Source organism: Echeneis naucrates, chromosome 6, assembly GCF_900963305.1.
Source record: "Echeneis naucrates chromosome 6, fEcheNa1.1, whole genome shotgun sequence".
NCBI lineage: Eukaryota > Metazoa > Chordata > Actinopteri > Carangiformes > Echeneidae > Echeneis > Echeneis naucrates.
Genome location: NC_042516.1, coordinates 1,920,890 through 1,941,790, shown reverse-complemented (window position 1 = coordinate 1,941,790; position 20,901 = coordinate 1,920,890). Strand labels below are relative to the sequence as shown.

Here is a 20,901-nt window from a genome sequence, read left to right as displayed (position 1 = left end):
GTTGCAAAGAATGCGGTATATTGGTGTTTAATACATAGGCACATAATTTGTGTGAAAAATTGTTTGCAAAGTTTTATAGGCTCTAGAGAGAGAGAGTATGGCAGACTTAGAAAAGAGAGGCACAGATGCAGGGATGAGCTGCTGTGCTGTGCAGCAGTGGAGACCTCCTGGTGGGGTTAACTGCGAGGTAATTGAAAACTGGTCTGTACATTTGACCGCTGTTTACTCGGTTCACGGCCCATTTATCTGCAGGTTTAGCTGATATTACCGAAGAAGGGCTGACTGGGTGTTTTGTGCACTTTAACACCTTCAAAGGTTTCACTGCAATGCACAATGTACAATTTGAACCCTCTTGACTGTGTCTGTTCGCTGGCCGACTGCATTGCTGTAGCAATGGCCTTCTCTAAACTAAAAACATAGTCATTAGTGCGATTGAATATGTAACAATACATAAATCTATGGTTGAACAGTGGATATTTTCTGGGTTACTGCAAGTTATGATTATTTATAGAGCAGCCCAGTGGCCATAACATGATTTACAGTCTATAATGGAGTAATTTGAACGATGTTGTAAACAGTGAATCATTGCTCTCATGCCATCCACATAAATGCTTCAGTTATCAACATACCACCCGCTAGAACAAATTATTTCTACTGATTTGAAGACCCAGCATCGTTTTTTTACATTTACATTTTTGACATTATTATTTTTTTTTTTACAAACTAAACTGTTCGTGGACAATAATGACTTTCTAATAAGATCCAATCAAATCAAACCAAATTATGATTGTTCTGACTAACCACTAACCACTATTCTGAACTACAAGCTAAATTTTCCATATGTCTGAATGCGAGCGTGAGTGATTGTATGTCTCTGTCTGGCTCTGTGTGTTTTCCTGGTGATGGACTGGCAACCTGTCCATGGTGTACCCTGCCCCTCGCCTAGAACGCTGGCTGGGAATGGCTCCAGCAGCCCTGCGACACGGAAACAGAAAAGCGGTAGAAGATGGATGGATTGATGGCATTGAGAGTGTAGGGTGAGGTGAAAAGAAACGGATGACGCCAACAGTTAGTCGGCAAAAGTCATTGTCTAGCGGTGTACATTTGTTTCAATTAAAAGAGAGTCACCTGAAACAATGAATGGGTACAGGAAGTGTGAAATGATAATGTTATAAGGTAGTCACCACAAAAGAGATTTGTCGTGTGTTCAATGACATCTGGGTAGCGTATAAATGCATGAGCATTAAATCCCATGTTACATGGAGACCACCACCTGATGTGTTGTCTTCCTTTCTTCTTCAGTTACTGACCTATCCAGGATGTATTCATTGTACATGCAAGGTTACCACAATAGTAGCCTCGCTGTTTGCTTTGTAGATGTTTGGGAGTAAGCTGGCCCGCAAGTTTTATTGTAATGACAAGTGGTTCCTCATCTGCTGTATTCAGCCACATTTTCCCAAAAATAATCCCTTACTAATGATTTATTTCACTGTGGATATTTCAAGTGGATATTCCATATCAAAATTTTTTCCTTCAGATCAAAGTCAATCTATCTATCAGATCAAACTATCTTCAGCAAGTTTAGCAAAAAGAGGAGCAGAAGCAGTCCTGGTGAATAATGATATAAACTGGAAAATAAACACACAAACTCCTTTCATTCCTCTAAAGGCTTTGGCCCAACTTTCTATTATTTTTCTTATTTGTCGTCAAATCTCAGGCGCAGATAGGTCACAAGTCTTGACTTTGAATTGAATTGGATTGCGCGGGACATTCTGTTAACTGTGTCCATTTCCAGAAATAACACATTGGGCTGAAATGGAAAGTCACAACTCCTCTGAAATGGGTCATTGACTCCATGAAGAGAAACAAAACAAGTTTAATCTCCATATGCGTAGAATAAGGGGAAAATGGAGAACGCTCAGTCAGTGTCTGTTCCATGCAGTGCACATCTGATTTACCTCCTGTGAACCTGAAGCATTCTGTCCCATTACATCAGACATGCACCACCAGTCAAAGTATTCAGACTATCAGCTCCACTGGTCTGCAGCAATTGTTTTCACTTGTGATATAAGGGGTTTGCCCAGGTTGTCTCTTTGTGTTGTGGGTTGCTATAAAAAGAAGTAAACAGTCTTTCTCAGCTTGATGGTGACTTCAGTTAGATTTTCGCTTTTCTTTTCATTGATCTATGATCTTGTGGGCTCAGTTCCCAGGCCTGGGGCCTTTTTGTACATGTTCTCTTTGTGCTTTCATTGGTTTCCTCCCACCGTCCAAAGACATGCATATTTAGATTATTGGTGACTCAAAATTGTCCATAGGTCTGAGTGTGATTGTTCATCTCTGTCTATCTCTGTATGTTGGTCCTGCGATGGACTGGCAACCTGTTCAGGGTGTACCCTGCCTTCGCCCAATGTGAGCTGGGATTGGCTTCAGCACCTCGCAAGATCTGGAAACAGATAAGCGGTAGAAGATGAATGAATGAATGATCTTCTGCGTTATATCACAGCAAACACTCTGCAGAGGTATGAGGATGAGCAAGCGTTTGTAACGTGTTTATAGCTTGCTGAATGACACCTTCCGTCCTACATGAAAAATTATAATGATGTATTGAAAATAATTTCATCTTTTCATACACTAAGTCGGTTGTGTGTGGCTTTGAAATAATAATGTTTTATTTTGTGTTGTTGTGAAATCCAACATGTTGCAGTCAATGAAATGTATCTTCCAGTATTTATATACTTTTGTGAGGGTTTTTGTTTTTATTTGTGTTTTGCTTTTTTTTTTTTTGGTGTTTGTTTTTTGGAGTCTGTCTCACTCGGGGACAATATGTTTAACCAAACTGTGGGAGAAGAATAGTATTTCATTGAAGGGAAGAATGGAGAGAAAAAAGAATGTGAAAGAAAGATGAAGAAAATTTGCAAAATGGGGATAAAGAAGAGAAGAGGGATAAATAAGGATATGGTCAAATAAAAACAGGAAAAAGAAAGATGTGAATAAAGGATTATGAGGCACAGATGATGTGGACAGTGGTGTAAAATGGAAGAATAAAGCTAAATAGAGATAAGAGAGACAACACTTAAAAAATTATATAAATTAGAAAATGAACAGAGCATTTTTTCTGTGTATAGTGGGATAAAAGCCAGGAGAGGAGTCATAGCACAGTCCTTTCCAGAAAATCTCTCTCAAAACATTGCTGTGCTAGTGGGCTGCACAATATTCTCGTCTCACAGCAAGAAGGTACTGGGTTTGAACCCTGGATCTGAGCCCTATTCTTTTTGCAGTTTGCATTATTCTCTTGGTTCCAGTTCGGGTGCCCCAGCTGTTGCCCAAAGACATTGCCCTCAGGTGTGAATGTGAGTGTTAATGGTTTACATTTCGACTATGTGATAAACTGGCAACCCTTTCTGGGTGTACCCTTACCTCAGCCATCGTAAGCTGGGATAGGCTCCAGCACCCCATATGACCCTACAAAGGTATCAGTACAAAAAAAGGATTAATAATGGATTGTTCGGTGGCACAGCAGTGCAAAGTTGGCAAGAAGCTTGTTGGTTCAGACTTGAAATCTGAGGAATAGGTTTTGTCTGTGTTGTATCCCTATATGTGTATATGGTTCTGTGATTTATCCTACCCTCATCCAATGTCATCTGGAATTGAGTCCAGACCACTTAAAATTTCATTCAGCTTTTGGATTTAATGCTGGACTATGAAAGCAGGTCTGCTGAGGCTGCAGAGGATTATAGCTTGTTCTAATAAAACATGTTACATGTGTATGTGACTACAGAGGCTTCATGTTCATCTTTGTCTTTGTCTTAGAGTTGGTAAACAGCTTGTAGCCTAGCTTCTGAAACTTGCCTATCAGACTTGCTCGCCTCCAAATCTTTCTAGGCACCTTTTCACCTGACCAACTGTTATACTTGATCATGCTGAAGGAATGATGCTGGCTGCTTCTCATGTGCACAGTGCTGAGGTTAATTTTGTTATACACATTAATATGGTAATCCCTGTGAATTAAATGATATCTGTACCCCTTTTTATGCAAATATCAGACAATGGAGACAGTTGTCATTTGATGTTTTTTTTTTGGAAAAGCTTTGTTTGGATTGCGTTTTCTTGGCTGGATTCACTTCTACCAATTATACATTGCGTTCAAGTCAAATCAAAATCAAATCAAATCAGATTCATTATATAGCACCAAATCACAACAAAGTTACGTCAAGGCACTTTGCATATAGAGAAGTTCTAGACCAAAACTCAAAAATTTTATTTTATTAAAATTATTGCTAGAGACCCAACAGATCCCCCCATGAGCAAGCCCTTGGCGACAGTGGCAAGGAGAAACTTCCGTTAAGAAGCAGAAACCTAGGGCAGATCAAGGCTCAGTGGGGGCAGCCATCTGCCTCAACTGGTTGGGTTGCGAGAGAGAGAGAGAGAGAGGCACGGGGGGAGGCAAAGTTGAGTAGGAAGGGATATTTAAAACAGGATTAGGCAGGAACATGATGCTGCATCAAGTTCATAGAAATTATGCTGTATGGAGTTCATGAAGACATGGTAGCATGGTAGTGATTCATCACCTACAGGATGAGGACAGGGAGAGAGAGGAGAGAAACTGGGAGAGGAAGTCAAGCTAACCATTATTAGGTAGACCTGCATGATTACTCTGTTGCAGAGCCTGTGCTTCCTAGTCCTTGGCGTATTTTCTACCTTTGCTTAGATATAATGTGCAAAGGTAAATGGGTGCTTGACTATTTAATGCCCCCCAAAATTACCATGTTAAACGTTTTTAAAGGGGTTTCTTAACTTGCACTAAATGATTATCAGGCCAGATGTTTCAAGCTGTCAGAATACATTTTTGGCCTTTGAATAAAAAGTTTGCTCCCACTGTTGTAAGGTCCTACCAAGCCCTTAGGCATACCCATTTTAAAGCTGCCCTGATCCCATTCCTATATTAAGTATGAATGAAATGACTCAATCAAGATCAAAGCCATGACCCAACTGAGCCTCATCAACTCCTCTCAGATGATGAGACATTTTGAGCTTTTAGTTTGTTGTATTGGTTTTCCAGCCTGGAAGCTCAACCCTCATTAGCCATTTTTGAGCAGCAGCTTCACGCAGCTGTTTTCATTGATAAAGCTTTAATAAAGCCACTGTACACTACCTGCCCAGCTGCAAGCCGTACAAACACATGCAGAGACTAAAAACAATGCAGTTCACAGCTATGGTGAAACAAATACATTATTCAGGTCATAATACTGCAATATAAAAACACTCCAGTCTGTGTAACAGCCTTGCAATTCTTTCAGTGAGTAAACAAAGTATAATAAACCAAATCAGACGCAGTATTTTGTAAAGACTTCCAGCCAGTGCTTTTATACATTTGTATGTAAGGTTTAGCCATCCCCTGGCAAATTATTTATCATGTTTATTTCTGAAGTAAAAAAGTAAATACAACCAAAAAAAAACTGCTAGTAGCGACAGGACTATTTCCTGCCTCTCTCTCAGAGAATGAATGATCAATATTGATCTGCTCCTATTTCCAATGTTTTCCACATCGTTGAAAAAGTGATGACAATGTCATTGTTGTCGCTGCCTTAGCTCTGTATTGTATATTCTGACAGTCTGACTTACAGGTCAAGACATGTAAAGGTAGTGTGTGCAGTGGTGACATAAAAGTAGTGAGGATATGGCTGTATATACTGTAGGGTGTAGCTTTAACTATGTTGTGTCTGATAATTTTAGGTGGAGTCCACTCAGAGCATGATCAGGATCCTTGGACTATCAGCAACTCTGCCCAACTACCTGGATGTGGCCACCTTCCTGCACGTCAACCCCTGCATTGGCCTCTTCTTCTTTGACAGCCGCTTTAGACCTGTGCCTTTAGGGCAAACTTTTGTTGGTATCAAAACCACCAACAAGGTAAACCAGCCACGTTGATGTGGACCGTGGGTACTTGTATGAGCTAAAGTAGTCTTGTTCTTAACAAAGATACAAGAATGAAAATCATGTGGGTAATCAATGAAGTGTGATTTTGTGTCTGTTCAGATCCAGCAACTTCATGACATGGAAGAGGTCTGTTACAACAAAGTACTGGAGCAGGTTAAAGCTGGCCATCAGGTAGGGGCTCTTCTGATTTTTTTCTAATCCAAACCCTAACATTATGTAGTCAATGTTAGTTATGGGTGTGAGTTACCATAAGAAAAAATCATACATGGACTGAATCTCCCATGGACTGAATACAGTGTGAGTAACTGTATTTGTTTCAGGATGTCAGGTCTGCAATAGAATGACAATTAGTCCAAGGTGTACCCTGCCCTCACTCCAGGGCCCTGTAACTGCACAGATAAGCAGCATAGATAATGGATGGATAATTTCAATATATGCAAACAAACTGATGTCTTGCAAATTACAGCTGAATCTTACTTTGCAATAGCCAGAAAGATGAGCAGATTTATAGTGACTGCGGTGGATGAGGCTGATGCAGGTTTATATTCAGTCTACAGTGATAATGCACAAAGCTTTATAGCTTAAAATTCACAGGAGGGGGATGAATAGGTCATCACATCCTCTCTATTTATGTAATGAAAGCACAGTTAATATGAGTGCAATCTCACAATGAAAAAAGAAGTGAAAAATTGACCATTTCATCATTTTAAATCCTGGTAATTGCACATCTGTTGTAATTTCTTGTTTCCCTGTTGTTACCTTGATATTGAACTTGAAGGTTTTTTGAGTAAATATTTGCCTGTGCCAAACAACCAGTCAGTTCAGACGGATTATCTCTACTACAATCATATGTTTAGAGCTTTTTCCTGTACTCGAAAAATCAGTTTGGACATATTTAGTTTTCAGAAACTGATCGTAGTAACTGTTTTATTGTCTTTTTAAGAATGAGTACTTTATGAAGATGATGATAAATAAAGGACAACATTAAGACAGAGTGATGTCAGTGTATCTCCAACTCTTCTTTTCCATGAAAACATCTCTAAACTTGCTTATGAATGCAAAGCTTTGTAATAAATATTTTGTGAACTTTTTTTTTTTCCCTTCAGTGCACACCTGCTGTCGCACATCTATGAAGTTTTTATTTACCCAAGTGTTACCTTCCATTTCCCCACCCTCCACTGTGCTTCCACTGTGGAGCCTAAGGGGCCTAATGGAAACACAGGAGTTTTAAATTAAAACATCACCATTTAGCTGGTTGTCATCTTGTCTGCATCATTTTATTGCAAGTGCACACACTACATGTAGAGACACTTTGCCTTGTGCCCCCAACCCATATATATACTTATATATATGCACGCTGGCATAGTGGTTAGCCCTGTTGCCCCACAACAATACGGTTGTGGGTTCAGTCATAGGCCTGGGGCCTTTCTGTGTGGAGTTTGCACGTTGTCCCCATGCCTGCATGGATTTCCTCCGGGTACTCCGATTTCCTCCCACAATCCAAAGACATGCATGTTTTGGTGACTCGAAATTACTCATAGGTCTGAGGTGCAGTGTGAGTGGTTGTTTGTCTCCGTCTGTCTCTTTGTGTTGGCCCTGCAACGGAATGGCAACCTTTCCAGGGTTTACCCGCCCTCAAACAATGGGAACTGGGATTGGCTACAACAACCCTGCAACCCGAAAAATGTGTATGATAATTGATAATCAATTTTGATATGATAATTGTCAAGAATATTTACATACATATTTACATTGCCAGAGGTCTGAGTGTGAGTGGTTGTATAGATATAATTTTATTATTATTATTATTATTATTATTTTATTATTATTATTTTTTTTTTTTAGCACTGTAGCTGGAAATTATACAAGGGCACAGTTCAGCTTTTAGGTTGAGGCCATTGTTCAGCCAGGAAGGCCTCTTCTGTCCTCAATATTAAATTGTCAAGAAGCGGCTGTGACATATATTAATTTAATCTAAGAAGATCTTGTGGATTAAATTTCCTTTCCCACCAGCTTCTTAGTGGGAGGCATGCTGCCAGAGAGAACTTTCATAAGCTGAGAAGCCAGCGGTTATTGCCAACAATGATTCTGCACAGCTTAGTTGTGCTTATAAAACACCTTCAATAGAAACATTTGCTGTCGTCATCTCAGAGGGTCCACTGTGTTTGGAATATATATATATATGTATATGTATATATGTATTATATATATATATATATATATATACATACACATATACATTGAAATTTTATAAATGAAAAATACCTGAATACATGAAATTCCTGAACAAATTCATTTGGGAATATCCCCCAAGCATTGACAACAGACAGTTGTCAATTTGGATTTCGTATGTATGTCAAATGAAAAAAACATTTGTGACTTTCAATTTTCCACTTGAATTTCACAGACACAGTTTCGGTTGATTTTTGACACAATGGTGATATGTTTTTACTTTTTGTACATTATTGATATGTTAGCTAAACTACCACCTATTGCCATGGTGACAGTCAACAAAAAATAACATGTCTTCAAAGTTTTGATTAGGGCCCGACTGATATGGATTTTTTATTGTCAATGCCGATACTGATTTTGGGGGGGGGTGGTCCGATAACCGATTAATCGGCCGATTTTGCTCCGGTCTTATCTGGAAACATGCAGCTGCCTCAGTGAGAGAAGTAGCTAGCCGATTACGTATTGTGTACTGTTAAGTTTATTCTACCGTTACTGGCACGGCTGAAATGTGTAGCAATGCTAATAGCAGATAGCTAATTCTAACTTTAGCTTGCACATTACACAGTGCTTAAACATGAACTCAGCGTGACCGAGACCAACACAGCGGGGAACATCGTGAAGTGGGTTGAATTGAAACTTGTTGACTTATTGTTTATATCACAAACCTGTTTATTTACCGTTGAGGCGGACGGCTCTCCTCCAGGTCATTCACTCTGCTGTGCTGTGAGGTGGTTAGTGGATAGTGGATGGAGTTTGTCATGAAGTCGGTGCGCCCTCTACAGGATAAATAGCTATAGATAGATAGATAATAGATAAATTAATGTCGGGGGATATTTTTAAGGGGGAGAATATTTTCAAAGTAAAACCAAGTCTTATTTCCTGCATTTTATTTCTGAAAATATCAGAGACAAAAGGCAAATTTTGGCTGATTACCGATTCTCAAACGGGCTATAATCAGCCGATTTAATGGGCTCGCCAACAAATCGGTCGGGCCCTATCAAGAATACAGTGCTTTCATTTACTCCTCTTATAGCTCATCTGTGACCATTACTTATATAGTTCTTGTACCAGAAATGCTTAACTCATAGACTGATGAGAAAATGTGGATCAGCTGATTAACCAGCTGATTAAAAATTTTATAATTTGTTATGATGTGTTCATCAGCCTGATATCAATCCCAAATTGGAATGAGTCTGTGTAATTTCCATACAATATTCATGTGAGCATCAGAACTGAACACCATCACATTGGAAGAAAACGGTGAAGTCCCATGAATCATAAGGCTTCTTTAACATCATGTTGATTACCAGGAGAAAATGGAACAACAGAATGCACTATGGGAGAGAGACAAGCTGATGGAGATACTGTGATTCTTTGTGAAAAGTTCTGCTGTGAAACCTTGGATTATGTAGATAATACTTTGACATAAACAACCGAACTAAACAGTTACACACAAGTCCAAGCACAGTCCCTCGTGGAAACCGTAGCCTCCATCAGCAGGATAATGCTCCCTGCTTCACTGCAACTACAGTGCAGAACAACATCCAGTGTTTACTTCGCTCCAAATTCCCCAGTTCTCAAACAAATCCAATATCCATGGGATGAGTTGGACAAACAAGTCTGATTCATGGAGACTTCACCTCACAATTTCAAGAACATAAAGGATTTGTTGCCACTGTCTTTGTCCAGATACCACAGCTCACCTTCAGAGGTCTAGAGGAGTCAAGACCTCAATGGGTAAGAGCTGTTTTTGTGTCAAAATGGGGACCTACACAATATAAGGCAGGTGGAAACATTCGTGATTACAACACTCAACATTATTGTTGAGTGTTGTAATCACCGCCTTTCCAGTAGAGTGCATTTGGCAAAAAGCTGTGACACTATTCTTAGAGCCTGTGGTAGAACATCTCCTGTTTACTACCTCAATGGTGAATTTAACTTTTCACCCTAATTTATGGAAGGCAGGAAGAAGGTTAGCTACATCCAGTCACTACAAAATGCTGCTGCTGTTTCTTCTGGTACACACCTCCTTACATTGGCTCCCTGTGAGATTTCCAGTTGATTGATTGAGTCATTCATTCAATCATCTTCTACCACTTACTTGCTTCCCGGTTGCAGGGAGTGCTGAAGCCAAGTGCATCTCACACTGGGTTAGGGCAGGGCATACCCTGGACAGGTCGCTCAACATACAGAGACAAGCAACCACTCACACTTACACTCATAGCTCCACTCAATTTAGAGTCACCAATCAACCTAAACATGCCCATTTTTGGAAAGTGGAGGGAAAATAGAGTACCTGGAGAAAACCTACCCAAGCACAGGGAGAACTTGCAAATTCCATACAGAAAGGCCCCAGACCCAGGAATTTGACCCACAACCTTCCATACCACCATGCTGCCCATTTCAGTTTGATTTTAAAACTTTATTACTGCAGTGGTCTGGTTCCATGTTACAGCTCAGATTTATTGTTCATAACTCTTCTGAAAAATCATTTATTTGTTCTGGCTTTTGGTAATGTTTGGTATGTTTTTTAAATGCATGGTTTTATCCTTACAATTGTTATTCTATTGCGTCTATTCATTTGTTGTCACTTTGTTTTGAATCATGTTTTATTTATACTCTTTTACTTTCACTCATTAATTTTAAATTGTATTTGTTTTATAACATTTACAATAGTCGACTTTAAATTTGTATTTTTGAACTATCTTCGTTTAGAATTACAAACTGTGTCAGTGTTATTACCCTCTTGACTTTATATCTTTGTGTGTCCCAGGTGATGGTATTTGTCCATGCTCGTAATGCCACAGTGAGGACAGCCATGGGTCTAATTGAGATGGCAAAGAACCTTGGAGAAATATCCTTCTTTCAGCCAGACCAGGGTCCAGACTACGGGCAGTATGAGAAACAGGTAGAGAATCGTTCACTACCTCTCTTTATTAAAAGAACTATAAATGTATTGTTTCAGGTTCTTATCTTCTTTAATATATTAGATGACAATGGTCAGTACCTCTTATCTTGACGGTCATCTCACATCACACGACTAAATGTTTAAAAGTTTAAGTGCAAGAAGAAGGCTAATTACACTTGTGTGTGATGCTGTTTCCTAAACTGGTTAGAGAAGACACTATAAGAAGAGTGCATGTTTTTTCCGTTTTTTCCCCTCTCCATTTCAAGACACAATTTTGCAAAGACAACTTTGCACAAAAGAAAAGGGTGTATGAGCCACAACAGCACAGTTGGTTGGGTCCATAAAATGTTTATTAAGGTGGACATAGACACTGGGTCGAAAGTGAAGCCAATGCTGACATGGCTAAAACTGCATTCTACCTAATCTAGGGGAACTCCACTGGCTGTAAAAGGTTATTAGATTGTTAAAGTCTACGTGAAAATTGCCTTACTTCTCACTTGACTTATTAGTTTTACGTTTTCCTAACGAGTCTCCACTTTCAGATAGAGTATAGAGCAGGTCAGAGCCAGCCCTCACTCCTCCTCAGTTCCACCTTCTCTGCCAAATATGGTTTCTTCTGCTTAAAAAAAAAAAAAAACACAACAATTTTTATGTTAATTATATTTTTATTAATATTATAAACTGGAGGCTTTGAAACAGTAGCTCACAGTCCAGTGGGGGACATTCTGGTGGGCTGACAAACAAATTTATGTTTCTTGAGCAACAGAAGCAAACAATTTTTAGGGTGCTAACCTGAGAATGGCATTTGCCTGTCCAAAAAAGGCTCTTAACCACAGCTCTTCGATAAGTTTTGTCAGCTCAGAAAATTGGCTCACTAGTCTTGTAGCAGTTGGCAAACTATTGTGGCTCTTTGGTGCTAATGTGTTTTAGTGGATAGCTTGCTAACTCAAAATGTGTTAGCTACAGTAGAACCAAAAGAAGTGATGAAGTCAGGAAGCTTCCAGCCCCACCTGTTGTATTAGCATGGGTGGAATTTAAAGCACCACTTCCTGGCATATCATTAATTCTCACAAAGTCACAAAGCTTTCAAGACACAAACAGCCCATCTAAGCAACTAGCTTCAGAAAAGACAATCTGCTTCCCACATGCTCATGCCTGTGAGTCTGATATGCATATTCAGTTGTGTTAGTATAGAGATCAGTTCTGAGAGGAGTCAAACGCTTGTCTCTATAATGATTGTTTTTGCTTCAGGATGCTATTTCAAAATGAAAGCATATGAGTCCAACATTAGTGTTAAATAGTATTGTGGAAATAAAACTGACAATCCAAATAGAATAGAGAATAGAAAAGAAAAGCCTATATTTATTGATTTACAGCTTAACGTTGTTTTGACACCAGAAAGCTGAATTTTCGGTACAATAATATACATGTATTCATGCGTAAGAGCTGATTGCGTGTGTGTGTGTGTGTGTGTAAGCAAGTAATTGATGGTCTCTGAGCTGAGAGAGTACACAGAGAGGGAGCTATATGCTCCCCCAGAGGACAGTGAGCTAGATTCTAGTTCCCATATTTGAATCTCCTACAACAGAATGCACAGTGATAAATTTAGTAACCTTTTCCTTTCTTCTCTCGGGCTGAGCCAAGATTGATGCGCCTCTAATCTCCCCTTTATTTAAATGGGATATGTATACAAATCACATCACTTTTCATGCTTTCTAAAACTGGAAATACTGATAAAAGATTATGTTGGGGACAAAAAATTTTGAAAAACGCTGTGGCCTGGTTAGTGTTTGAAACAATACCTCACAAGCAATTGTTCTTTCACTATGCCTATTCTAATTAAAGTGATTGTGTATGCACTACCAGTACATTATTTCACTCCCAGCTCATCTGCCTGTGTCCCAACATAATGAATATTATCTGCTCCATTAGTCCATCTTCGAGTGTTAGTCTGCCCTGCTTTCGTGAATTCACTCCAAGCCTTTACAAAGGTAATGCAGAGCTTATTTGCTCTCTGGAAATTGCCCCCACATTAATAATTACAGGTGTTTTTTAATCTCCAATATGCACATATACTAAAATAAAGCACCTCTAAGGTCAGACATATAACTTAGCATTTATTTATCCAGTCTGAAGTGATTCCATTATATTTAGTCTCTCTAATGTTAAGTAACTGGCTTTATCTCAGGGGTTAGAAAGTCTGTCACTCAAGCTTAGAGATCTTAATGCACTCACTCATTTCTGATTAAATACTGTTTTTGATGAGCCAATAATTATGAAGTGCTGTAAAGTAAATAATGAAGATTATCAGAAAATGCTATCCAAAGGGGCATTTTTATAAGTACAATACTGAAGTCCTGTCTGTTTGTTATATGTGCATTGTTAGTTTAACTGCTGTATTAAAACATTTAATTGCTTTGTCATACACAATTGACAAAAAAAAGGATGGAATACTGCCTCTGAGTGTTGGTGGTGAATATGCTTAAGGCCCTCAGTTTTGTGCTCAGCACACACTCAGCTAATATAGGCCTCATAAGTCTGTTGGAGAAGGTAAAACACAAAACTAGTGATGGATTAAGGCATTCTGAGAGCCATATCTGGTGGCTCCCCATCGGAAATGAACAACAGTGGAAATCTTATGTTATCTTATGAAAAGGCTACATTAAGATGGAAGTTTTATAGGGTGATTTAGGATATGAGAGATAACACCACCATAATTCCTCTGAGACAAAGTGGATGTGTGGTGTGAGTATGGAGGCTGTAGAATATCTCAGCCATCATTTTAGTACCCATGTTAACAGATTACACATACACATAGATGTCTGTGTGACATATATCTAGTAGCAAGAACAGACAAAGAAAACACCTGTTGACAGTTATAGCGATGCCTTACCAGAAATATTATACAAAATTGGTATCTTCCACTATAGCCCCTATACGTAGGCAGGATCTAATCATAAAATTATCTAATTTCGAATACATGAAAAATACAGCTTCCACAGAATTTAGCAGCGGCAGAATAAACATAACATCCGATTATCCGATAAATCCGATAAATCGGATAAATCGGATTTATCGGCGGATTTAACGCATCTCGGATCCATAGAATCTCCATTTAGGGAAATCACTAAAAAAATTTGTGTCTGGACAAACAAAGGATACAGCTGAATGACCCAAGATGACAATGCTGTTGTCGTGACAATTTAAAATAAAAGGGACAAATTCTGCCAAAAAAATAACCTATTGTAGAGTATGTATTGTAAGTATTATAGTCTCAGGTAAATTGTCTTTGATGCGGCCAGGTATCTCAATATATCCAATAAATTCAGTTCTCTCATAAAGTTATGTACAACTTGCCAAAACATATAATCTTGCCAAAACTTGCCAAAACAATAATCTATCTATCTTGAATCTGAACAAGGGCACAGTGCAAATCCCCAGAAATCATATGCTTGTCTGGTAGTGCTGAAATCCTCAGAAATAATTATTGAATTTAACAGCATCTTTGTTTGATCCATAAATACTGATTGAGTTGAAGAAGAAGATGACCTTGTATGATTAAAACTCTACTGTTGGGATTGTCTGTTATCACTTCAATTATTAGAAGAACAATCTGAAACAACCCGACCTGGCCACCTGTGTTAATTTAAGATGTCACAGCAGCCAATAAATGTATGCCCTGTAAAAACACACAAACAAAAACTTCTTTAGCTCTGAAATATCTACCTGCCTGGCCTCTGCAGTTCCATAAAATACATTCAACTAGGATAGCTGAAATTGTTTCATATGTATATCTTATATAACTTCATGATGGTATCACCCCCTTTATTTAGTTTATATATATATACATCTGAAAATGCCAGTGAAGGAAGAATAGAAAAGCAGTAATATCAAAGAGTAAACAAACAAAATGAAAGCCATTGTAGCATAGACAGAACCTTCTGCAAACTCACCATGAACATGCCTGATTTGAACAAAAGGGCATGCCCTATTGCATAAGAATCATCGTCTTAGTGTTTGGAGGGGGTCCACATCTTGATGAGGAACCTCCCACCTACTCTCTTTAAAATTTGCATGTATTGCTCATAAAATATAACAAAATCCACATCTTATATGAGAAGAGTAACGGTGATAATGTGTCTATGAAGTACACTAGTTACTTAATAGCCAATAACTGAGATTTCTCATTTTGGCACATAGCTCAAACATAACATTTGTGAAAATGCCCTGCTTTGTATGAAACAAACACAAAGGGTTCAGACACTTATGTTTAAAATACCTAAACAGAATATTTCATGCTGAGTGTGTTATTGCTATTTCAGGAAGTCGGATGAATTATCTGGCATCTATGCCAAATACACTGCAGGTTGCTTGATTGCACAGTAGTGTTGCAGGACACTGTCTAACTGAGAATCTAGAGAGCCCTTGGATTCTTGAATTGTTTCATTTCTTGTCTACATTTTGACTCACTGTTGCGGTTTCTTGTCCAACTATTGTTAGAATGAAAAAGATATTGAAACAGATGCAATTACATATATAAGAGAAAAAACATGCATGATCTCAGTATAGACGTCAAAGATGAGTACAATAACTAAGGATGGAAAACACAGAGTATATTGCATTGACCTGTGAAAAGGAAACCTGTGCTTAAAGTTTTCCCCAGAGAGCATCATATTCAAAAGCCCATTTGCTCCAACTTGGACAATCCAGCCTCCACTTCCCTCCCTCTTCCTTTCCGTACTCTTTTCTCGCCTGCTTTCCTCCACCCCATGTCACTTGCATTTTTTTTTTTTTATTTCTGGTTCTCCAAGATGAAATGCGTGGCTGGTACCTCAGGAAAGATAGCCATACTATGGAGCCTAAGAGACACCTTGTGGTCCCGAGAGTCCACTACACAGATATACTACGGACCAGATGGAGATAAATCAGAGCTAAACCGGAACAGCTTTTTAAGAATGCCACTGGAGAATTTACACGAGAAGCTAATTTTAGTTGTCTGTATAAGTTGTATAAAGATGCATATTACTTAAGAAAAGCATGTTAATTTAGTGACAAGTGATGGTAGAGAAAGAGAAGAGATGTACTGATACACCTTAACTTTGCTTGTGTGGATATCTTTCTCTAAAAAATACTCTATCTCTGTAGTCTTCAGATGTGGGGCTCTCATGTCATTTTGTTTTGACAAGACACTATGGTTAGACACATTGATGCCTGCGATTGTGAGGCCTCCAGGGACACCACAGCTACACCAGAGTAGGCTCATTAACGTCGCTTTGCTTTCATTTTGTGCTATTTTTACCAGTCTTGTCCAGTGCCGGTCCTCTCATTGTGACAGATCTTTGACAACATGTCAGCGTGTCACACCAGCTTTGCAGTACACTGATCAGTGAGCCATAACTCAAAGGCTGATGGAAGCTGAAATGACACAAACACACATTTCACAAACAGTGGCTGCTGTGAATAGAAGCAGGGTTTTGTGAAGTACAGGGATTCTGACGGTTCTAGTAATACAGCTCATCTGCAGTGTCATAGCTTCAGGGAGTGGCTTTGCACAGTATCAAGTGTAGCCAGTTGATTTTCCTCTTTAATTGCATCTTCATCAGCATTAAACCATCTGACTGGAGAGAGAAATGTTCCTTTGTTTCTACCCACTGCACACAAGAACAAGCATATTTACATGTTTTAGCTTTTTCTATCCATACGAAAAGACAAACAACCCATCAGCAGTACCACATGTAAAAACTATTTTCTCTAATGTTACTTCATGTATTGCAACTGTGTTAAACTTAACTAGCCTCCAAACTATAGTGCAGTATGTTACTCACAATGACCTCACATTACTGGCGCGATTAAATGCCTTCTTTACACATTCAAGAAGCGGGACATTATAAAAGCACGTTGGCGTTCAACAGGCAGACACACTCGCAATATTATTTTTGTGTTTGACAATAATAAATATTGTAATTAATAATCATTAATAACAGTGACATTGCAAAAGTAAATGTCACGATTGAAATATTCTAAACACACCTACCCCATAGAGAGTGAAGTGAAGTCAGTGAAATCATTTGCTTCTACTTCCTGTGGCCATTGAACCCAGTGGTCATAGATCAGCTCTGGAGCCAGATATCGCATTGCAGTGTCTTGGGGAGTATTTGTGTCTCCTAATTGGGCATATATATATATATATATCCTTTTTACCTCTGCAAATGTTTGGCATGCTGCATACAGCATGTAGCATCTAGAGTATGCTATATATATATATATATATATATATATATATATAGCATATATATAATGTTACTTCATTATATAAGATTATATAAGAAAACCAGCACAGAGAATAGACACGTGTGGATTTTTATGTTATCTGTAATCTAAGTGTTGGACTGGCGACCTTTCTAGCGATATAGAGGTAGAAAATATGTAACGGGAGAATGGACATACAAATGATAACTGGGCCTGATTCATCGCTGCCAGTTGACCAGGAAACTAACAGCAATAAAAAATATTTCAGCAAAATAAAAAATCTCTTTGTAGCATAACAACAAAACAAAAAATATATTTCACTATTGCCTCCTGCCTGACAGATCCGTCTATGACTGAAGCACACAATTATGTACTTTTAGTAGATCTGTAAAAGATCCGCCTTCTCAGAGAAGGTCAAAAGATTCAAAAACAACCAAAAATCTCTCAATTTTATTTCTCACAACAGCAGGACGACAGTAAGCCAGGTAAGCCAGGTTCAGTGAACAACTCTATTAGATGGAACTAATGTGAAATATTAGGAGGATGTCAGATTGTTATACTGTAGAAAAATGAAGCAGAGTGAGTGTAAGTGGAAACTCGTCCTCCCACTCTCTCCCACCTATCTAGCGTTATCGGCCTGGCCTTATGCATCATGACTATCAAGGGCCACCTAGTGAACAACATCTAGCCAGTCTATCTCAATTTGACACAAAGATTTGGTCTGTGTGAGGGTCAGTGTTGGTAGTAATGTTGTGAAACAGAGGCCAACTATCTCCCGATTTTCAGCACAAAAGCAACACACAATTTAATTTAAATCTTCAGTTTTGAAGCTTATCACAAAAAACACAAATGCTGCAACAGCTCTGTAAATGCTTTTGATTCTTATGTAGACGATTCAGGAGTATGAGTGTTCATGTGAAATTTCCAAGTAAAAGCAGTGAGTTCCTCCCTAGCTTTATTTAGCAAGGATTAACTAACTCCTTGGAGAGGTTTTGACAGCCACCTCTGGTGTTAGCTGATGTCCTTTTTGTTGTCTCAGCCTTAAGAAACAGTAAGTGGAACTGGCATCTGGCTGTCTGTGGACCCAGTGAGCTCTGCATCAGCGTGCAACTCGGCCTAATGGGACCTGATCAGGAGCTTAGGTCACTGTCATCTCAAATACAGCCATGGCACAGCAGACATCACCACTAACTCACCTTAGATTAGAGGCTAGAAGCATGGCTGTAACACACCCAGACACCTTTAAAGCAAAGCCTCAGTCTTAGCATTTCAATTACCTACTTTTCCTTGCTCTCATGAATCTCAACTCTGTAATACACAGCCTGGTGCTGAGGACTCTCACCATGCCTCAGTTTGCCCTGATTTTCATACATATATTGCTTCAGACAGCAGAGCAGGATTGCTTTTTGTTCTATTGCATCATTTTTATGGGAATGTTATCTTAATGATTCACAGCTCAAAGTGAGGAAGTGGAAGGCTAACAGTACAACACCTACACTTCTAAATCACTTGCTAAGCAATGACAGATTATACTGGATCTGTACAGAAGATGGCAAATAGTCTTAGTTGAATGCATAAGTGCAGTGTAGCTCAAAATTCGACCTTCCTCCTGAGAAAAGTCATTTTAAATTTTTTCAGATATCCAAATAAAACCAGCAAAGACCTCTGTCAGCTCTGAGTCTGTCAGGATGTTATGAGCCACAAAGCCTCATTTAATTTTTGAACACAGACAATATCTGTGACAGTCATTTGGAACAGCTTTGAAAGACACTGACAAACATCATCATATTCTCAAGGTTGAGTGGGTATGCTTTTAGTGGGTCAGAAGATAAATGGAAAACATGCAGCTACAATGTGATCAGTTGTGCATCGGAACTGGATGTGGAGCAGTGGAAGTTGGTCCACATCCACATCCACATCCATCCACATCATGTGGATGGTCAGGTGCATGTCCATCACTTACCTGAGGAAGACATTGACTCCAGGATACATTATAGGGTGAAGACAAGCTTTTGGCAACAGTGGGAAGCTTTGGACCATGTTCTTCTGAGAAACCTTTGGTCTTGCCATTCAGGTGGATTTTAATTTGACATATACCGACCTAAACATTGCTCTGATCAAGTCTGTTCGATTATAAACCAGTTGACTGCTTTCACCTTGTAAGTGTTGCAGTTTATCTGTTTGACAGTCAGAAAACAGCAGACCTCTTCACAGTTGCCTTCTGAAGTGCTCAGTCCTTCACCTTTACCAACAAGGTCTGCATACACATCCAGACCCTCAGTGGCACCCAAACATCCAGTCAGTGTGCGAGTCAGACAGCTGCTGTCAGTTCTCTCTGTGCTGGAGAGGCCTGCAGCGTACTGACCTTAATTTACATGAGATAAAGCACTGTCATGAGGACCTATCCCTTCCCTAGAGCCCAACCAGGTTACCATCTTACCATCTACCAACCGCTTTATCCGTTTCTGGGTCTTGGGGGTTCTGGAGCCAATCCCAGCTCACATTGGGCAAGGAGCAGGGTACAACCTGGACAGGTCGCCAGTCCATCACAGCACCAACACACAGAGACAGACAGAGACCAACAACCACTCACACTCACATTCACACCTACGGTCAATTTAGAGTCTCCAGTTAACCTATACATTCATGTCTTTGGACGGTGGGAGGAAACTGGAGTAACCAGTGGAAGCCCATGCAGACACAGGAAAAACATGCAAACTCCGCAGAGAAAGGACCCAAGCCGGGAACCGAATCTTCTTATTGTGGGGTGACAGCACTAACCACTACACTACACATTTTATTTAGTCTTTTTTATTCAAGATTCCTCGTACGTCAGTTGTTCTTGTTAAGGCTAAGGTCAGTTTCTCCTCCTGTTACTCTGCAGTCTGGCAAGATAATGTATGTGGACTTAAATCTCATCTTTGACATCACAGAATCCAGTGCTTGTTGCTTCTGCTTTCATTTCCGCTAGCATTATTTTCTTAATTCCTTTTAATACTTCTTTCAGATCCAGCGCTCCAGAAACAAACAGATGAAGGAGATGTTCCCAGAAGGGTTTGGGATCCACCATGCTGGAATGTTGCGGTCTGACCGGAGCTTGATGGAGAGCATGTTCTCCAAAGGCCACCTCAAGGTGCTGGTCTGTACTGCGACCCTGGCCTGGGGAGTGAACCTGCCAGCCCATGCAGTTATTATCAAGGTCTTTACTGTTTGATAGCCTTCTTTGCTCACTTATTTTAGTGGATATCATTCTCCTTTTCTGTCAGTCTTCCTGGATGAATGTTCTATAAATCTCAATAAGGAAATTTTCCGATTCTCAGTGATCCCAGACATTTCACTTATTCTGTGGTTATATATTAACACCAGAAGCAAAGTTAAATTTCAAAGGCAAGGACATTAAAATGGCTTCTTAATGTGGTTCTTAGTGAGGATGGAGCCCTTTTACAATGACTTTATTTATTTATTTTTGTTCTTTTTGTCTTTTTTTATCAACAGCAGTAAGTGTTAGCCACAGTGTGCGTGTTGATGTCAGCAACATGTTACCCAGCTCACAGATTAAGCTGTGAGCTGGGTAA

The 20,901-nt window shown here is 39.3% G+C and overlaps 1 protein-coding gene across 3 annotated transcripts in view; it reads left to right on the top strand.

Annotated features, from left to right (window-relative positions):
* Window positions 1–20,901, top strand: part of ascc3 (activating signal cointegrator 1 complex subunit 3) — a 139,260-nt gene that overhangs the window by 78,104 nt on the left and 40,255 nt on the right. For all 3 annotated transcript variants that reach the window (XM_029503815.1, XM_029503814.1, XM_029503813.1), the window contains 4 exons: window positions 5,734–5,910; window positions 6,037–6,108; window positions 10,943–11,077; window positions 20,334–20,525. In XM_029503815.1, coding sequence (XP_029359675.1) covers window positions 5,734–5,910; window positions 6,037–6,108; window positions 10,943–11,077; window positions 20,334–20,525 — 576 coding nt within the window. The remainder of the gene's footprint in view (window positions 1–5,733; window positions 5,911–6,036; window positions 6,109–10,942; window positions 11,078–20,333; window positions 20,526–20,901) is intronic.